This window comes from Coregonus lavaretus (genome assembly GCF_964263955.1).
Source record: "Coregonus lavaretus genome assembly, contig: HAP1_SCAFFOLD_4961, whole genome shotgun sequence".
NCBI lineage: Eukaryota > Metazoa > Chordata > Actinopteri > Salmoniformes > Salmonidae > Coregonus > Coregonus lavaretus.
This window is the reverse complement of record NW_028166797.1, coordinates 15,001-29,710: the sequence shown is the minus strand read 5'-3', so window position 1 is coordinate 29,710 and position 14,710 is coordinate 15,001. Positions and strand designations below refer to the sequence as shown.

The following is a 14,710-nucleotide window of genomic DNA, read 5'->3' as shown; positions in this document are numbered from 1 at the left end:
GGAGCCATTCAGGACGTAGGCTACCCCTGGTTTAATTTGATTCAGTGATGTGATTCTCTATTACCACTGACAGGATGATCTGAGGGTGAATTGGTTAAAGAGCTTGTGTTGGTTAAAGAGCTTGTGTTGGTTAAAGAGCTTGTGTTGGTTAAAGAGCTTGTGTTGGTTAAAGAGCTTGTGTTGGTTAAAAAGCTTGTGTTGGTTAAAGAGCTTGTGTTGGTTAAAAAGCTTGTGTTGGTTAAAGAGCTTGTGTTGGTTAAAAAGCTTGTGTTGGTTAAAAAGCTTGTGTTTCAACACTGATGTGATAAGATTCCTACAGGTTACAGCTATACAGGCTTTAGTCTCTGATTAAATGACACCAAACTATACAGGCTTCACTCTCTGATTAAATGACACCAAACTATACAGGCTTTACTCTCTAATTAAAATGACACCAGACTAATATCCCTCTGACCTATTGAGCTCCTGCTTCAGCGAGAGAGAAGTGGGAGACGGAGGGGGGAGAGGGAGATAGAGGGAGACGGAGGGGGGAGAGGGAGATAGAGGGAGACGGAGGGGGGAGAGGGAGATAGAGGGAGACGGAGGGGGGAGAGGGAGATAGAGGGAGACGGAGGGGGGAGAGGGAGATAGAGGGAGACGGAGGGGGGAGAGGGAGATAGAGGGAGACGGAGGGGGGAGAGGGAGATAGAGGGGGAGAGAGAGAGAGAGAGAGATAGAGAAATCCCTCAGCTAATTAAATAGCCTATTGCCCTACTGCTTGGGACAGGGATGCCCTGTTTGCTCAGCCAACCCCCATTCTGCTTAGAAGAAAGACAAATATAGTAGTTGCCCTTTGAAAAGGGTAGTCTATCTAAGGAATCATTCTGCTTCGCCTGGTCCCAGACCTGTTTGTGTTGTCGTGACAACGACCACGGGAGTTGGCTACACAGCACAAACAGGCTGTGTCAAGCATCTCAAGAGTACAAGTGCTGATCCAGGATCAGGTCTCCCCCTCTGTCCATATAATCTTATCGATTATGATCTAAAAAAGGCTAAAACTGATCCAGCACTCCAACTCTGAGATGGATGATACGTCCGGCCCCTGATCTGGGACCAGGCTAACCGTAAACAGCTAGCCTATATGGATGTTCATCTCAACTATACAGAGAGAGAGAAAAGTCGTCAGTGGAGTGATAAAAGATAATTGGAAAAGGAATGTGCTTTCAGGGGATTGGTTAAAGGGGCAGTGCAGTCAAAAATGTGTTTTTCCTATTTTTTTTGGGATGATATTACATCTTTTTTTTCACATGGTTGGGGTCACGAATATTTTCAGATATCAAAATGGGGTCGTGGGACAAAAAACGTTTAGGAACCCCTGCACTAAACCCTGTCACCTTGAATACACACACACACTAAATCCTGTCACCTTGAATACACACACACTAAACCCTGTCACCTTGAATACACACACACTAACCCCTGTCACCTTGAATACACACACTAAACCCTGTCACCTTTAATACACACTAAACAGTTAAAATATGGAGCATCCAGTAGGGAATAATAATGGATTTCACACGGTCAATGCCACTCAGAAGAATGCATTCATATTTCAACATTTTGGAAAACAGTACACTGAAGTTTGTGATGAATTCAATAAGGCTTCAGATTGTATTGTTGCTATCATGGCTGAATTCAATAAGGCATCAGATTGTATTGCTGCTATCATGGCTGGTAGACTCAGACTGACTCAGAAATGAGACATTCTACAGCAGCAGAGGTTTTACTTGACATAAACTAATGAAATGGTAGAGCCATTATATTGATGTCAGAACCAATGCCGATTTGAAAATCACCATGATTTGCTGGGCATAAAATATTTATTGACTCTCCAGTCAGACAATCCATTTTCTCAATACACCAAAGTTACTCGAACAAGACTAGATAACCAAAGTGCCCATGCCAATAAAACAACACGTCTACTAAGTGCAGGTACAGACGACGGGTCAGCCTACCATCCAAGAACACTAAACTTAGTAAATTAATATTTCCAAACTGTTGCCCATCAGAGTTCCTGTCAAGGTCTAAAGAAAGCTGAATTATGAAGAGAGGGTCTGTTTTTCCAATTACACAAGTTCAGGAGCCGACTGGTAACTACTGTTCAATTACACAAGTTCAGGAGCTGAGTGGTAACTACTGTTCAATTACACAAGTTCAGGAGCTGAGTGGTAACTACTGTTCAATTACACCAGTTCAGGAGCCGAGTGGTAACTACTGTTCAATTACACAAGTTCAGGAGCCGAGTGGTAACTACTGTTCAATTACACAAGTTCAGGAGCCGAGTGGTAACTACTGTTCAATTACACAAGTTCAGGAGCTGAGTGGTAACTACTGTTCAATTACACAAGTTCAGGAGCTGAGTGGTAACTACTGTTCAATTACACAAGTTCAGGAGCTGAGTGGTAACTACTGTTCAATTACACAAGTTCAGGAGCTGAGTGGGTAACTACTGTTCAATTACACAAGTTCAGGAGCCGAGTGGTAACTACTGTTCAATTACACAAGTTCAGGAGCTGAGTGGTAACTACTGTTCAATTACACAAGTTCAGGAGCTGAGTGGGTAACTACTGTTCAATTACACAAGTTCAGGAGCCGAGTGGTAACTACTGTTCAATTACACAAGTTCAGGAGCTGAGTGGTAACTACTGTTCAATTACACAAGTTCAGGAGCCGAGTGGTAACTACTGTTCAATTACACAAGTTCAGGAGCTGAGTGGTAACTAGTGTTCAATTACACAAGTTCAGGAGCCGAGTGGTAACTACTGTTCATCTCCTGCAGCACACACACACACAGTCAAGAACACAAGTCACACACACCGTCAAGAACACAAGTCACACACACATACACACACACACACAGTCAAGAACTGTGTAAGCAGAGTTATTGTCTCCACAACATATGACACGTCCTACCTTTACTGCTGTGCCTCAGCAGGTGGTCAGAGTGTGTGTGTCGTAGGTCAGCCTCTGTCGGAGTTGTTTAACCCGGATAGTAACATTACAATATTCCAGCGGTTGGTGCTTTCGCAGTGCAGATAGTGTAGGTAGCTAATTATTTAATGATCAAACACGGCCTGACAGCTTCATTAAAACTGGGATCTATGTCCCAAACGGCACGTTACTACGTTTGACCACAGTCCTGTGCACTACACAGTCACGTCCTGTTGCTTTGTAACCATCAGGACCAGGGTGTGACGTATTGGGTGATCAGTTAGCGCCCCCCCTATCCCAGGAACAGAAAGAGGAGGAGGCTGCAGCTTCATAAACAGAAGGACATACCAGCCTAGTACTGTACAGGGAGGAAACACCGGTCTTATTGTAGTCAGCGTAGGCACCGTTCTATTGGACACACATACACTTATGGGCAGTTTTCCCGGACACAGACGATGCCTGGTACTGGACTTTGGAGAATCTCCGTTGTACGTGTGTTTACAGTCCGGGACAAGGCTTAATCTACATGGATGGACATTCAAAGAGGCAAAATAATAATGGGGGGAGATGCAAAGCTTTTATAAAATGTTACAATAATATTCAAACAACTCAAGATCTTTCTCTGGAGAACCTGGAATATGTTTTTTTAATAATGAATAATAATAATAATGTTGTTTAAAAAAAAATAAACATTTAGGTTTTTTAACGTTTTTTTTTTATTATCTCTCATCTTCACATCAATCCTCCAGTCATACGACGCCTCCCAAATGGCACCCTATTCCCTATATAGTGCACTAGTTTTGACCAGTAGTGCACCATAAAGGGAACAGGGTACCATTTAGAACACAGGCCTATATTGATCATTCTGATTGGGTGGAAGGGGCATCTCCATCTCCTCTCTTCATTCTGATTGGGTGGAAGGGGCATCTCCATCTCCTCTCTTCATTCTGATTGGGTGGAAGGGGCATCTCCATCTCCTCTCTTCATTAGCTCCTCCTCTTCCTCCTCCTCTTCTTCTTCCTCTTCTTCCTCTAGCTGTTGTGTCCCTGAAGGGCCTCAGCCATGAAGAGCTTGCCAAGGTTCTGAGAGGTGAACTCCTTCACATTCTGGCAGTAATTGTTAATCTGCCCTGTTAGGTGGAAACACACAACAAATGAGTATGAATAACAGTAGGTGCACATCAGCAGTACTGCAGGTCAATTAGTTGAATGTTGTGACAACGGCCGTGTCCAAAAAAAGTCATCATATCCCCTATATAGTACACTACTTTTGCCCAGAGCCCTATGGGTTTCCCTATGGACAAAAGTAGTGCACTATAAAGTGAATAGGGTGCCATTTGGGAAGTAAGCAACCATCAGAGAGACAGCAGGCAGGCAGGGATGTTAGATGAAGTCTATAAAGATGAATGGAACTCTAACATAATGGAGAGATGAGGGGAACAGAACAGAGGGGATAGATACCTACCAGGGAGAGAACAGAACAGAGGAGGGGATAGATATCTACCAGGGAGAGAACAGAACAGAGGATAGATACCTACCAGGGAGAGAACAGAACAGAGGAGGGGATAGATATCTACCAGGGAGGGAACAGAACAGAGGAGGGGATAGATATCTACCAGGGAGAGAACAGAACAGAGGAGGGGATAGATATCTACCAGGGGGAGAACAGAACAGAGGGGATAGATATCTACCAGGGAGGGAACAGAACAGAGGAGGGGATAGATATCTACCAGGGAGAGAACAGAACAGAGGAGGGGATAGATATCTACCAGGGAGAGAACAGAACAGAGGAGGGGATAGATATCTACCAGGGAGAGAACAGAACAGAGGATAGATACCTACCAGGGAAGGAACAGAACAGAGGGGATAGATACCTACCAGGGAGAGAACATAACAGAGGAGGGGATAGATATATACCAGGGAGAGAACAGAACAGAGGAGGGGATAGATATCTACCAGGGAGAGAACAGAACAGAGGAGGGGATAGATATCTACCAGGGAGAGAACAGAACAGAGGAGGGGATAGATATCTACCAGGGAGAGAACAGAACAGAGGATAGATACCTACCAGGGAAGGAACAGAACAGAGGGGATAGATACCTACCAGGGAGAGAACAGAACAGAGGGGATAGATACCTACCAGGGAGAGAACATAACAGAGGAGGGGATAGATATATACCAGGGAGAGAACAGAACAGAGGAGGGGATAGATATCTACCAGGGAGAGAACAGAACAGAGGAGGGGATAGATACCTACCAGGGAGAGAACAGAACAGAGGAGGGGATAGATATCTACCAGGGAGGGAACAGAACAGAGGAGGGGATAGATACCTACCAGGGAGAGAACAGAACAGAGGGGATAGATATCTACCAGGGAGAGAACAGAACAGAGGAGGGGGTAGATACCTACCAGGGAGAGAACAGAACAGAGGAGGGGATAGATATCTGCTAGGAGGAGGAAGGGTGTGTGGGTGCGATTCTACAAAGTGGAGTGTGTGTGTGTGTGTGTGTACCTGCGATGAGGAGAGTGTCCATACGAGGAGGGGGCTGGGGAGGTTTGAACATCTTGGTGACATCTTCCTCCGGTAGAGGAGTCTCTCCTCTGGTCTGTCTCTGAGCATTCTCCTGCTGGCGCCGCTGGGTATACTGGGGGGGAGAGAGAGAGGAGGGGAGCAGAGAGAAGAGAGAGGGGAGGAGAGAGAGAGAGAGAGGGGAGGAGAGAGAGAGAGAGAGAGAGAGAGAGAGAGAGAGAGAGAGAGGGGAGGAGAGAGAGGGGAGGAGAGAGAAGAGAGAGGGGAGGAGAGAGAGAGAGAGAGAGAGGGGAGGAGAGAGAGAGAGAGAGAGAGAGAGAGAGAGGGGAGGAGAGAGAAGAGAGAGAGAGAGAGAGGAGGGGAGCAGAGAGAGAACAGCTATAAAATCTAACAGACAGGGATGGAGTGATTTGTGTTGGTATACGACAGTGTAAATCAGTGATGTGCTGCGTGTCAGAACCTAAAAGCCTTTTTAATTTGGGGAGGCAGAGCAGAGGACACAGGTTGGTGGTGGGGTGTAGCTGGATACACATGCAAAGCCTGTCAAGCCTGAAACTAACATCACAATATTCATGTATAACTAGGTTGACATGAGAAATGACTTCTAGGTTGACATATGAGAAATGACTTCTAGGTTGACACATGAGAAATGACTTCTAGGTTGCTATTAGAAATGTATTCTAGGTTGCTATGAGAAATGTCTTCTAGGTTGACATATGAGAAATGACTTCTAGGTTGACACATGAGAAATGACTTCTAGGTTGCTATTAGAAATGTATTCTAGGTTGCTATGAGAAATGTATTCTAGGTTGACATATGAGAAATGTCTTCTAGGTTGACATATGAGAAATGACTTCTAGGTTGACATATGATAAATGACTTCTAGGTTGACATATGAGAAATGACTTCTAGGTTGACATATGAGAAATGTCTTCTAGGTTGACATATGAGAAATGTCTTCTAGGTTGACATATGATAAATGACTTCTAGGTTGACATATGATAAATGACTTCTAGGTTGACATATGAGAAATGACTTCTAGGTTGACATATGAGAAATGACTTCTAGGTTGACATATGAGAAATGACTTCTAGGTTGACATGAGAAATGACTTCTAGGTTGACATGAGAAATGACTTCTAGGTTGACATGAGAAATGACTTCTAGGTTGATATGAGCAATGACTTCTAGGTTGATATGAGCAATGACTTCTAGGTTGATATATAATTTCAAAGATTTTACGGAGTTACAGTTCATATATGGAAATCAGTCAATTGAAATAAATTCATTAGGCCCTAATCTATGGATTTCACATGACTGGACATATGCCCACCGACTTGGGAGCCAGGCCCACCCATTGGGGAACCAAGCCCAGCCAATCAGAATACGTTTTTCCCCATAAAAGGGATTCATTACAGACAGAAACACTCCTCAGTTTCATCAGCTGTCCGGGTGGCTGGTCTTCTACGATTCCGCAGGAGAAGAAGCGGGATTTGGAGGTCCTGGGCTGGCGTGGTTACACGTGGTCTGCGGATGTGAGGCCGGTTGGACGTACTGCCAAATTCTCTAAAATGACGTTGAGGCGGCTTATGGTAGAGAAATGAACATTCAATTCTCAAGCAACAGCTCTGGTGGACATTCCTGCAGTCAGCATGCCAATTGCACGCTCCCTCATCTTGAGACATCAGTGGCATTGTGTTGTGGGACAAAACTGCACATTTTAGAGTAGCCTTTTACTGATCCCAGCACAAGGTGCACCTGTGTAATGATCATACTATTTAATCAGCTTCTTGATATGCCACACCTGTCAGGTGGATGGATTATCTTGGCAAAGGAGAAATCCTCACTAACTGGGATGTAAACAAATTTGTGCACAACATTTTAGAGAAATACACTTTTTGTGCATATGGACAATTTCTGGAATATTTTATTTATTTCACTTGACATGTTGCGTTTATATTTTTCTTCAGTGTATATGAGAAATGACTTCTAGGTTGATATGCGAAATGACTTCTAGGTTGCTATGAGAAATGTCTTCTAGGTTGATATTATATGAGAAATGTCTTCTAGGTTGATATGAGAAATGACTTCTAGGTTGCTATGAGAAATGTATTCTAGGTTGATATGAGAAATGTCTTCTAGGTTGATATGAGAAATGTCTTCTAGGTTGATATGAGAAATGTCTTCTAGGTTGATATGAGAAATGTCTTCTAGGTTGATATGAGAAATGTCTTCTAGGTTGCTATGAGAAATGACTTCTTGGTTGCTATGAGAAATGTCTTCTAGGTTGCTATGAGAAATGTCTTCTAGGTTGCTATGAGAAATGTCTTCTAGGTTGCTATGAGAAATGTCTTCTAGGTTGATATGAGAAATGTCTTCTAGGTTGATATGAGAAATGACTTCTAGGTTGATATGAGAAATGTCTTCTAGGTTGATATGAGAAATGACTTCTAGGTTGATATGAGAAATGTCTTCTAGGTTGCTATGAGAAATGTATTCTAGGTTGCTATGAGAAATGACTTCTAGGTTGCTATGAGAAATGTCTTCTAGGCTGATACGAGAAATGCAAACTGGTGTTTAGTGCTCCATCACAAAAGGCACCATTCCATGCTCCAGCCACCCCTATATTGGGACCCTCACATTACACTGTACTCAGTAGCAGTAGCTAGTACCAAGCCTCTGTCTCCCTGGTATAGTGGATAAATCAACAGTTATATTATATAGTACCAAGCCTCTGTCTCCTTGGTATAGTGGATAAATCAACAGTTATATTATATAGTACCAAGCCTCTGTCTCCCTGGTATAGTGGATAAATCAACAGTTATATTATATAGTACCAAGCCTCTGTCTCCCTGGTATAGTGGATAAATCAACAGTTATATTATATAGTACCAAGCCTCTGTCTCCCTGGTATAGTGGATAAATCAACAGTTATATTATATAGTACCAAGCCTCTGTCTCCCTGGTATAGTGGATAAATCAACAGTTATATTATATAGTACCAAGCCTCTGTCTCCCTGGTATAGTGGATAAATCAACAGTTATATTATATAGTACCAAGCCTCTGTCTCCCTGGTATAGTGGATAAATCAACAGTTATATTATATAGTACCAAGCCTCTGTCTCCCTGGTATAGTGGATAAATCAACAGTTATATTATATAGTACCAAGCCTCTGTCTCCCTGGTATAGTGGATAAATCAACAGTTATATTATATAGTACCAAGCCTCTGTCTCCCTGGTATAGTGGATAAATCAACAGTTATATTATATAGTACCAAGCCTCTGTCTCCCTGGTATAGTGGATTTGGCCAGCAGCTCCCCTGCAGGACAGTCAGGACGAGTCCCAAATGACACCCCATCTCCTAAATAGTGCACTACTTCTGATCAAAACCCAATAGGCCCAGTCGAAAGTAGTGCACTACATAGGGAACAGGGTGCCATTGTCCCAAATGACACCCCATCTCCTAAATAGTGCACTACTTTTGATCAAAACCCAATAGTCCCAGTCTAAAGTAGTGCACTACATAGGGAACAGGGTGTCATTTGGGACGCACCTCAGTCACAGAAGGCCTGGTTAGGGTGGTTTGGCAGAGAGGGGGGAGAGGCTGGGGAGAGGGGGGAGAGGCTGGGGAGAGGCTGGGGAGAGGGGGGAGAGGCTGGGGAGAGGCTGGGGAGAGGCTGGGGAGAGGCTGGGGAGAGGCTGGGGAGAGGGGGGAGAGGCTGGAGAGGCTGGGGAGAGGCTGGGGAGAGGGGGGAGAGGGGGGAGAGGGGGGAGAGGCTGGGGAGAGGCTGGGGAGAGGCTGGGGAGAGGGGGGAGCTAGGAAAACATGATGGATCATGGAAGTAACAGCAGGAGAAGTTTAGAGGTGATGTTAGTGGCTCCCTCTCCTTTCATTCTCCCTCCCTCCCTCCTCCCCTCTCTCTCAATTCAATTCAATTCAATTTAAGGGCTTTATTGGCATGGGAAACGTGTGTTAACATTGCCAAAGCAAGTGAAGTAGATAGTAAACAAAAGTGAAATAAACAATAAATATTAACAGTAAACATTACACTCAGAAGTTTCAAAAGAATAAAGACATTTCAAATGTCATATTATGTCTATATACAGTGTTGTAACAATGTGTGTGTGTGTGTGTGTGTGTGTGTGTGTGTGTGTGTGTGTGTGTGTGTGTGTGTGTGTGTGTGTGTGTGTGTGTGTGTGTGTGTGTGTGCCTGTGTGCCTGTGTGTCTGTGTGCCTGTGAGTGTGTGTGTCTGTGAGTGTGAGTGTCTGTAAGTGTGAGTGTGTTACCTGGTGTTTCTGCTGCTGCTGCTTGCTGAGGTTACGGCTGTAGGTGTTGTACTTGACGATGTCCTGACTCATATCATCCACTCTGTCCATCAGGAGCTGAAGAGACTTCTCCAGGTGGTTACTGAGGGGAGATGGACAACACATGAGATTACATTCTCCAGGTGGTTACTGAGGGGAGATGGACAACACATGAGATTACATTCTCCAGGTGGTTACTGAGGGGAGATGGACAACACATGAGATTACATTCTCCAGGTGGTTACTGAGGGGAGATGGACAACACATGAGATTACATTCTCCAGGTGGTTACTGAGGGGAGATGGACAACACATGAGATTACATTCTCCAGGTGGTTACTGAGGGGAGATGGACAACACATGAGATTACATTCTCCAGGTGGTTACTGAGGGGAGATGGACAACACATGAGATTACATTCTCCAGGTGGTTACTGAGGGGAGATGGACAACACATGAGATTACATTCTCCAGGTGGTTACTGAGGGGAGATGGACAACACATGAGATTACATTCTCCAGGTGGTTACTGAGGGGAGATGGACAACACATGAGATTACATTCTCCAGGTGGTTACTGAGGGGAGATGGACAACACATGAGATTACATTCTCCAGGTGGTTACTGAGGGGAGATGGACAACACATGAGATTACATTCTCCAGGTGGTTACTGAGGGGAGATGGACAACACATGAGATTACATTCTCCAGGTGGTTACTGAGGGGAGATGGACAACACATGAGATTACATTCTCCAGGTGGTTACTGAGGGGAGATGGACAACACATGATTACATTCTCCAGGTGGTTACTGAGGGGAGATGGACAACACATGAGATTACATTCTCCAAGGTGGTTACTGAGGGGAGATGGACAACACATGAGATTACATTCTCCAGGTGGTTACTGAGGGGAGATGGACAACACATGATTACATTCTCCAGGTGGTTACTGAGGGGAGATGGACAACACATGATTACATTCTCCAGGTGGTTACTGAGGGGAGATGGACAACACACGAGCCCAACACACGAGCCCTATGGGGAATAGGTTGTAATTTGGGTCACATCCCTTGTCATGTTCCCCAGTTGAACACTTTAACATGAACATGACAGGGGGAGACCAATGTTCATAACGCACTCGGTCTTCTGCGTGTTTAATGAGGGACCACTGTCAATCAATAATGAAGTATATACCGAGCATTCGTTCCAAATGGCACCCTATTCCCTATATAGGGCTCTCTGGTCAAAAGTAGTGCACTATATAGGGAAGAGGATGCCATTTGGGATGCAGACTGCTCTAAATGGATCAAAGCGCCTCAGGGGAATCTCCATTATCACAGTTAGAGAGGGAGTAGTGAGGGAAGTACCTAGGAGTAGGGGGCAGGGAAGAGGTCCATTAGGGGTTCACCAAGTGGACTAAAACAAACATGGTTAGTAGTTTATCTACAAAGTGATCAGGGGGTAGTGTGTAGTGTTCAGGGGGTAGTGTTTAGTGTTCAGGGGGTAGTGTTCAGAGGGTAGTGTGTAGTGTTCAGGGGGTAGTGTGTAGTGATCAGGGGGAAGTGTTCAGGGGGTAGTGTGTAGTGATCAGGGGGAAGTGTTCAGGGGGTAGTGTGTAGTGTTCAGGGGGTAGTGTGTAGTGTTCAGGGGGTAGTGTTTAGTGTTCAGGGGGTAGTGTTCAGGGGGTAGTGTGTAGTGTTCAGGGGGTAGTGTGTAGTGATCAGGGGGTAGTGTTCAGGGGGTAGTGTGTAGTGATCAGGGGGAAGTGTTCAGGGGGTAGTGTCAGTGTTTTCCATTAGCGCCAGCTGTCGGCTAAACAGCCGATTACAGACGCATTTTTTTCAGCCGGCTATTTTTCCCCACTTAAATTAACTAGGCTACTTTTCAATTCGCTAGCCAGAAAAAAAAAGTCTGCCGAGCCCTCTCCCGCTAGAATGAACGATTTGCATCTTCCAGCGATCTATTGACAGGACAGGCGCCCGTCAGCCACAAAGGGAGCGATGACAGGGGAACACTGCTGGTTGGACAGTCTGCCGTCTGTCCCGCCTCTCAGCACCTGGGTGCTCTGTGGTTGGTCAGATTTCTTCACACTGGAGGGAGAGAGCATGACGCTCCATCGTCTCAGTGAATTTGCATGTCTCATAATGTGGTGACGATTAGTCTAAATCCTCTTATTGTTTTTTCTGGATCATTCATTTATTTTCTTCCACGTGTTTCATATGCGGCCGCGAAGCGTCGGCGTTATGAAGCGTTGGCGTTACGCTGTTTACTGTGCTTTGATTGATGAACAGCAAGCTTGACTAGTTTATTAAAAAGGTGTCGAACTGACTGAATAAAGTCGATCTCATATATCCTTGCCATTCATAAAATCCTACAACGTAGTTACAGTATATACATGTTCATGATATCGCAACGGGACAATCAACTAAAGATCTTGTTTTTATTTTCCATATGAAGTCCGTCAGGACTTAAAGTGAGTGACTGGTCAGTAACCGAATCGCATCGGTGAGAGAAACGTTCATCTGGCTCCCTAATTTGCATACCGGTAGGCTTTTTGGCGATTATCTGCAGATAAAATTATGAAAAACATTCGATAAAGACGGTGAATCCTCCTCACTGCAGGAACAATACGTAGGCCTAGTGAAGAGAGCTTCGCTCTGGTCCAAAATATGATCAAATAAAACGGATTAAATCAATTAGGCCTATATCAATATCTTTGAAAATACCATATAAGTATCATTAGCTTTTAAAATATTTTTAATCCAACTTTTGACAATGGAACAGTCAACTGCTGTTTTCTGTGTAGCAAAGCCCCTGTTAACATCTGTTTTATTCTTCAGTCATACTTGTATTACAGATAGCTGAGAAAATGCCTCTTAAAAAGGAAGCTTGAAGCCTGTGGAAGTCAGCAGACTCTTACATGATTCTTTAAGAATACATCTGTGGGTCAGTTGCTAAACAATTTTTTTTTTTTTTTTTTATAAATGACATACTGCAATTCACAGAGTTGCAAACACGTGTTGAAATTCTTTCAGTAATTTAACTTCTCTTAACACATACAGTGCCTTGCAAAAGTATTCATCCCCCTTGGCGTTTTTTTCCTATTTTGTTGCATTACAACTTGTAATTTAAATTGATTTTTATTTGGATTTAATGTAATGGACATACACAAAATAGTCCAAATTTGTGAAGTGAAATGAAAAAAAGAACTTGTTTAAAAAAATGCTAAAAAATAAATATTTGAAAAGTGGTGCGTGCATATGTATTCACCCCTTTTGCTATGAAGACCCTAAATAAGATCTGGTGCAACCAATTACTTTCAGAAGTCACATAATTAGTTAAATAAAGTCCACCTGCGTGCTACCTAAGTGTCACATGATCTGTCACATGATCTCAGTATATATACACACACCTGTTCTGAAAGGCCCCAGAGTCTGCAACACCACTAAGCAAGGGGCACCACCAAGCAAGCGGCACCATGAAGACCAAGGAGCTCTCCAAACAGGTCAGGGACAAAGTTGTGGAGAAGTACAGATCAGGGTTGGGTTATAAAAAAATATCCGAAACTTTGAACATCCCACGGAGCACCATTAAATCCATTATTAAAAAATTGAAAGAATATGGCACCACAACAAACCTGCCAAGAGAGGGCCGCCCACCAAAACTCACGGACCAGGCAAGGAGGGCATTACTCAGAGAGGCAACAAAGAGACCAAAGATAACCCTGAAGGAGCTGCAAAGCTCCACAGAGGAGATTGGAGTATCTGTCCATTGGACCACTTTAAGCCATACACTCCACAGAGCTTGGCTTTACAGAAGAGTGGCCAGAAAAAAGCCATTGCTTCAAGAAAGAAATAAGCAAACACGTTTGGTGTTCGCCAAAAGGCATGTGGGAGACTCCCCAAACATAAAATTGAGCTTTTTGGCCATCAAGGAAAATGCTATGTCTGGTGCAAACCCAACACCTCTCATCACCCCGAGAACACCATCCCCACAGTGAAGCATGGTGGTGGCAGCATCATGCTGTGGGATGTTTTTAATCGGCAGGGACTGGGAAACTGGTCAGAATTGAAGGAATGATGGATGGCACTAAATACAGGGAAATTCTTGAGGGAAACCTGTTTCAGTCTTCCAGAGATTTGAGACTGGGACGGAGGTTCACCTTCCAGCAGGACAATGACCCTAAGCATACTGCTAAAGCAACACTCAAGTAGTTTAAGGGGAAACATTTAAATGTCTTGGAACGACCTAGTCAAAGCCCAGACCTCAATCCAATTGAGAATCTGTGGTATGACTTAAAGATTGCTGTACACCAGCAGAACCCATCCAACTTGAAGGAGTTGGAGCAGTTTTGCCTTGAAGAATGGGTAAAAATCCCAGTGGCTAGATGTGCCAAGCTTATAGAGACATACCCCAAGAGACTTGCAGCTGTAATTGCTGCAAAAGGTGGCACTACAAAGTATTGACTTTGGGGGGGTGAATAGTTATGCACGCTCAAGTTCTGTTTTTTTTGTCTTATTTCTTGTTTGTTTCACCCAAAAAAATATTTTGCATCTTCAAAGTGGTAGGCATGTTGTGTAAATCAAACGATACAAACCCCCAAAAAATCCATTTTAATTCCAGGTTTTAAAGGCAACAAAATAGGAAAAATGCCAAGGGGGGTGAATACTTTTGCAAGCCACTGTATGGACCCAGAACTTACTTCAGCATCTTTTTAGAGACCCATTTTGTCATTTCAAAAGTGTGTTTGATTTAAAATGTTACCTTTAATTTATCTTTAAGAAAAATGTTCTGTTTTTATAAAATACATATTTGAAGAACAAACATAATTGTGGCAATTCATATCTTGCAGTAAAGTAATTAACCTTGAGAAGACACGGTTAAATGTAAAAAAAAAAAAAAAAG

The 14,710-nt window shown here is 43.6% G+C and overlaps 1 protein-coding gene across 1 annotated transcript in view; it reads right to left on the bottom strand.

Annotated features, from left to right (window-relative positions):
• Positions 1-3,533: 3,533 nt before the first annotated feature.
• The window catches only part of LOC311114296 (eukaryotic translation initiation factor 3 subunit H-like), a 13,415-nt gene continuing 2,238 nt past the window's right edge, over positions 3,534-14,710 (bottom strand). The window contains exons 3-5 of the mRNA XM_084189552.1: positions 9,791-9,911; positions 5,483-5,615; positions 3,534-4,099 (exon numbers count right to left, since the gene is read on the bottom strand). Of these exons, the coding sequence (XP_084045678.1) occupies positions 4,002-4,099; positions 5,483-5,615; positions 9,791-9,911 (352 nt within the window). The 3' untranslated portion in view covers positions 3,534-4,001. The remainder of the gene's footprint in view (positions 4,100-5,482; positions 5,616-9,790; positions 9,912-14,710) is intronic.